Raw genomic sequence first — 6,362 nt, 5'->3', positions numbered from 1 at the left:
AAGTATATTCAAGGGTGTACTCTAATTGCATCCCAGAAACATGCACACGTTTACCTTTACATCAACAGATTCTTGTCATGTCATATTTATTGACACTCTAACAAATCTCCATTTGTTCAAATATTAAATGTTCTAAAACAGCAGATACTGGTTTTATTAAATTATTACTTTTATTCCATTATATGATCAGAGATTCATTCTGAAAGAAGTAATACTAAAATGTTGTAAATTTATGACAGAAGTAATAATGAAGGAATTGCATGGTTACTAATTTCAGGGCGTTGCAGTTACTTTCATGCATGGATGCCATTGGACCTTCTGTTGCAGTCGTGTCAGTATATGGGTGATGAATCTCAGTGTAGGAGGAGAGTGAGAGTGCCGGGATCACTTGTGTGGCAGTGAGCCAATGAGAAGATCATAGGAGTTTAGTTGGGTTGTGTTTGGGGAGTTGAAGAATGCAATTTTGTGTCTGGTGAATAATAAAAAGAAAATGGTGCGCTGAAAGAAACGAGTGAGTGAATTCTTTGTTTGTAAGCAATGGTAAATCAGTGCAGCTATCATGAGTTCATAGTACCTTCTAATTTAAAATAGATAGTGGTGAGGGTAAGCCCATACAGGAGCAGTTGAGGAGGTCAAACGAAAGATTCTCCCTCTTTTTTTTTGTGTTTCTCTGCCCTCGGCATGACAGTAAGAAGATGAAGTACAGTTTACTTGTGGAACGTCTTCCAAAGCAAATTGCCTGTGAAGTGGAGGATCTCTGGGTGGTCGTATGGTAATCTCCCATATGACCTGCTTAAGGTGGCTAATCTGCAATGTACTCAACCATCTGGGGAGACTTGTGTTGCTCCATTACTAGCTGATGGCAGCCTTGGTGACAGGCAACCATCACAGACGTTGAGGAGGTGAAGCAGGCTATCTGGAACAGCCCCTGTCGAAGATGATTTTTGGAAACCGGTTCCTTTGATGTTCAAGGATATTTTGAGTGTCTTTTGAATGTCCATCTTTGATCATTTGGTGGATCGTGTCGATCTCATTATGTCCACAACCTATGCATTAAAGATAGAAGGATTGGCTTCTTCTCCAATCAACAGGAGCAAGTAGAGCTGGTACAGTTGTTTGCTGCGCCTTGTAAAGTGCCAGGATCATGTCAATCGCAGGAGGTCCCAGCACCATTTCAATCAAAAATAACTAGGTTTAAGCAGCAAATGGCAGCATTAACTGTGCAGGTCCAGGCTTTGAGCACGCAATGGAATTTTTTCCGTCAACCTGAATGGAATTTCTTCCGTCAACCTGGTTGGAATTTCTTCCGTCAACCTGGTTGGAATTTCTTCCGTCAACCTGGTTGGAATTTCTTCCGTCAACCTGGTTGGAATTTCTTCCGTCAACCTGGTTGGAATTTCTTCCGTCAACCTGGTTGGAATTTCTTCCGTCAACCTGGTTGGAATTTCTTCCGTCAACCTGGTTGGAATTTCTTCCGTCAACCTGGTTGGAATTTCTTCCGTCAACCTGGTTGGAATTTCTTCCGTCAACCTGGTTGGAATTTCTTCCGTCAACCTGGTTGGAATTTCTTCCGTCAACCTGGTTGGAATTTCTTCCGTCAACCTGGTTGGAATTTCTTCCGTCAACCTGGTTGGAATTTCTTCCGTCAACCTGGTTGGAATTTCTTCCGTCAACCTGGTTGGAATTTCTTCCGTCAACCTGGTTGGAATTTCTTCCGTCAACCTGGTTGGAATTTCTTCCGTCAACCTGGTTGGAATTTCTTCCGTCAAGCTGGTTGGAATTTCTTCCGTCAACCTGGTTGGAATTTCTTCCGTCAACCTGGTTGGAATTTCTTCCGTCAACCTGGTTGGAATTTCTTCCGTCAACCTGGTTGGAATTTCTTCCGTCAACCTGGTTGGAATTTCTTCCGTCAACCTGGTTGGAATTTCTTCCGTCAACCTGGTTGGAATTTCTTCCGTCAACCTGGTTGGAATTTCTTCCGTCAACCTGGTTGGAATTTCTTCCGTCAACCTGGTTGGAATTTCTTCCGTCAACCTGGTTGGAATTATGGTCGATGACATGGTAGAGGGGACAGATGGCATATTTGTTGCAAGCATTGGAGCTTTGGTGCTGCCTTGTCCTGTCAGCCACCTTGTGACTTGTACAAATGGCAGCTGGGAAATGACCAGGTTCCACAGTAGATACAACTGCTGCCCATGGGCACGTTCGCTGCTGTCTTTTCCTCAGGTGTTCAATTTCTTGTCATTTCCAGTGCAGAGATGTCGGTGGTAACTCTAACCAGGAAGGAATGCAGACACCCCAATATGTCATGTATTTTTCCAGCTGTGAATGATTCTCCTATTCAAACATATGGTCAAAGGTCACGCGTTTTATTTTGGTCTCGAGAACCTTTTATGATAGGTTTTCATGGTTGCTAATGTGGTAAATTCTCATTTTAGGAACAGATTTCTTGTCGTTTTTCTTTGGTGGAAAAATCACTGCGCTGTAGACGGCAGGCCTTGTCTGCAAGTGAGCTGCATCTATCATCCCTCCAATGTCTGTTCCTGATGAACCTTCAACCTGGCTCCTCCCCTTTCCGAGCCTTGCTCAAGTGTTTCCCTCACCTAGTGACCCCATCATATCTTCACACAGACATTAAACATACAGTAACCCACCTTCGCTGATAGCACGGGCTAGTAGATGACCCTGGACTGTCATAAAATTGGAATTCGACTACATGCAAGAGTTGATCATAGTCTGTGGATGACAGCTGCTGGGCTTCACTGTTGCATATGGTTCCAAAAAAAATCAGGGGATTATCAGCCTTGTGATTATTGTGCCCTGAACAATTCTACCATGCCTGTCCGATACAACATCCCCAATAACCATACCACAATTACAGCATAGAAACAGGCCAATTTGGCCCTTCTAGACCATGCCAAACACTTTCTCCCACCTAACCCCACTGGCCTACACTCCACTCAACACCCTCCATTCTTTTTCCCGTCCATATACATAAGCAACTTCTCAAATGCTAACATCGAGCTTGCCTCCACTATTTCGTCTGGAAGCTCATTCACACACCCACCACTCTGGATAAAGAAGTCCCCCTCATGTTCCCTCTAAACTTTTGTCCCCTAATTCTCAACTCATGACCTCTCATTTGTATCCCCCCCCCCCTTTCTTGAAGGATAAAGCCTCTCCACATCAACTCTATACCCCAAATAATTTTAAATACCTCCATCAAATCCTCTCTCAACTTTCTACCCTCCAAAGAATAAAGTCCTAACTTATTAAACATTTCCCTATAACTTAGACCCTGTAACCCTGGCAACATTCTAGTAAATCTTTCCTGCACTCACTCCAATTTGTTGAAATCTTTCTTATTCTTTGGTGACCAAAACTGTATGCAATACTCCAAGTTTGGCCTCCCAATGCCTTGTATAATTTTAACATAACATCCATATCCCATACTCAATGCTCTGATTTATAAAGGCCAACATATCGTAAGCTTTCTTCACCACCCTATCCACATGTGACTTCACCTTCAGAGAACTATGTACCATTATTCCTAGATCCCACTGTTCTACTGCACACTTCAATGCCCCACCATTCACCATGTATGTCCTATTTTGATTAGCCCTACCAAAATGTAACACCTCACACTTATCTGCATTAAACTCCATCTACTATCTTTCAGCTCATTCTTCTAACTGGCCTAATCCCTCTGCAAGCTTTGAAACCCTTCACTATCCACAGCTCCACCTATCTCAGTATTATCTCCATACAGTACTTACTAATCCATTTTACCACCCCATCATCCAGATCATTAATGTGTATGAGAAACAATAATGGACCCCATGCTGAACCCTGAGGCACACTGCTAGTCACCGGCTTCCAATCTGACAAGCAGTTCTCCACCACTACTCTGGCATCTCCCATTCAACCATTGTTGAATCCATTTTACTACTTCAATGTTGATACCTAATGATCGCACCTTCCTAACCTTACCTGAGGAACCTTATCAAAGGCCTTTCTAAACTCAACATCCACTTCCTTGCCTTCATAATCTTTCCTACTAACCACTTCAAAAAATTCTAAGATTTGGAGGGAGTCACGTGATGGAGTAGTGGCCGGACGGTGAACTCCAGCCCTCTCCAGAAAAGTCGGGAAAAACAAGAGAAAATACAAAGGCACAGAAATACAAGTTAAAGAAAAGTGAGTATAAAGGTGGAAAGAAGATGGAGACAAAAGGAGAAAAATCAAAATCAACGGAAAGAAGAGAGGAAGAGAAGACAATGGAGGAAAAAGGTGAAGGCCTTACCTGTCCGAAGAAGCCCGCTGTGGAGAGAGGAGCCCACTACCTCAGGTCGGTAGAAAAAGAACTACAACAGTGGCTCACAGAGCCGAGTAAAAGTGCGCAACCGCGCATGCGCGAGGAGTCGCGCATGCGCGAGACGCATGAAAAAAAACACACCGACGGGAGGGGGGACCAGCTGGGGAGTCGATCTCCACAGCCGGCAACGACAGCTGCAGAACACCTGCAGCAAGAAGAGACCACAGAAGACAATAGAAACAAGAAAGAAGAGGAGGAAAGGGCATCAAAGAAACAACAGATGGTCAACCCAGAGGAAGAAGAAGAGGAAGAATACAGTGAAATAGATAAAGGGAAAGGCAAGGTAAAGGATATACTTGCTCTTGTCAGAGGATACATGGAGTCATTTAAAGAATGGCAAACACAGGAATTCAATGATTTAAGAAGAAGAATAAACAACACAGAAAAGAAAATAAATAAAATGGATATGACCTTAACAGAAATGGGGAAAAAAATGGACAAGATGGAAGAACGGGCAATAGCAGCAGAAATGGAGGTAGAAGACTTAAAAAAGAAATTGGAGGAATCTAATAAAAAAACTAAAGAGACACAAGAATTACTAGCCCAAAAAATAGATATAATGGAAAATTATAACAGAAGAAATAACATAAAGATAGTGGGCCTTAAGGAAGATGAAGAAGGCAAGAATATGAGGGAGTTTATAAAAGAATGGATCCCTAAGGCCCTAGGATATCCAGAACTACAGCAAGAAATGGAAATAGAAAGGGCACATAGAGCATTGGCCCCTAAACCACAACCACAACAAAAACCAAGATCTATTGTAGTAAAATTCCTAAGATATACTACAAGAGAAAAGGTACTGGAGAAGACAATGGAAAAAGTAAGAGAGGGCAACAAACCACTGGAGTACAAAGGGCAAAAAATCTTCATTTATCCAGATATAAGTTTTGAACTCCTAAAGAAGAGAAAAGAGTTCAATACAGCAAAGGCGATTTTATGGAAGAAAGGATATAAATTTACACTGAAGTATCCTGCAGTATTGAAAATATTTATGCCAGGACAACAAAACAGACTGTTCTCGGATCCAGAAGAAGCACGAAAATTTGCAGAACAATTACAAAAATAGACTGAGGGATGAAGACGGGTAATGAGAGTAAAAATGATCACGATTGATATGTATGTGGGTAAAGACAAAAATAGACTGAGGGATGAAGACGGGTAATGAGGGTAAAAATGACCACGATTGATATGCATGCGGGTAAAGAGGTATAAGAGTGAATAGAGACAATGAGCATACGTGAAAGTATCTGTAATTAGAGGAAAACATAGATAGTATAGACAAGAATTAATAAGGGAAGGTAATGGAATAGAGAGAATAAGGAGGGAATTAAAAGAGTGACCTTTGTGACATATGAAAAGTGAAATCTTTTCTGGGGGGGGCTGGGTGGGGGAAAAGAGCGGTCACTGCAAAATCACTTGACGCTTGCGAGTGGATTCGCAAATCCAAATGGAGAGGGGAGATGTGGTTGTCCGACAAGGGATAAAGGACAACTCAGGAGGGGAAGGGGAGATTGGGGATAAAGAAGATAGAAATAGGAGAATAAGGAAAATGTTGGATGTTGTAGGAATGTTGTCTGGTAAAGAGTTGAAAATAAGAAAACAGAAATGGAAAAGGAGGAAAGGTAATGATGGAAAAACGGAAAGAGAAGATAAACAAAATATAAAATGGCTACGCTAAACTATATGACTTTAAATATTAATGGAATACATAACCAAATTAAAAGGAAGAAACTACTAAATTTACTGAAAAAGGAAAAAATAGATATAGCATTTGTCCAAGAAACACACTTAACTGAATTGAAGCACAAGAAATTAAAGAGAGATTGGGTAGGACATGTAACAGCAGCATCATATAATTCAAAAGCAAGAGGAGTGGCTATATTAATTAGCAAAAATGTGCCATTTAAAATAGAAGAGGAAATAATAGATCCAGCAGGGAGATATGTTATGATAAAATGTCAGATATATTCGGAGCTTTGGAATCTAC

The 6,362-nt window shown here is 41.4% G+C and overlaps 1 protein-coding gene across 1 annotated transcript; it reads right to left on the bottom strand.

Annotated features, from left to right (window-relative positions):
• Positions 1-1,214: 1,214 nt before the first annotated feature.
• LOC138756828 (fibrous sheath CABYR-binding protein-like) lies at positions 1,215-2,060 on the bottom strand. The gene has a single exon (XM_069923219.1). It carries the CDS (start codon positions 2,058-2,060, stop codon positions 1,215-1,217), a length of 846 nt encoding a protein of 281 aa, XP_069779320.1.
• Positions 2,061-6,362: the final 4,302 nt, after the last annotated feature.

Source organism: Narcine bancroftii, chromosome 3, assembly GCF_036971445.1.
Source record: "Narcine bancroftii isolate sNarBan1 chromosome 3, sNarBan1.hap1, whole genome shotgun sequence".
Taxonomy (NCBI): Eukaryota; Metazoa; Chordata; class Chondrichthyes; order Torpediniformes; family Narcinidae; genus Narcine; species Narcine bancroftii.
Note: the sequence above shows the minus strand (reverse complement) of the source record. Positions and strands in the feature narration are given on the sequence as shown.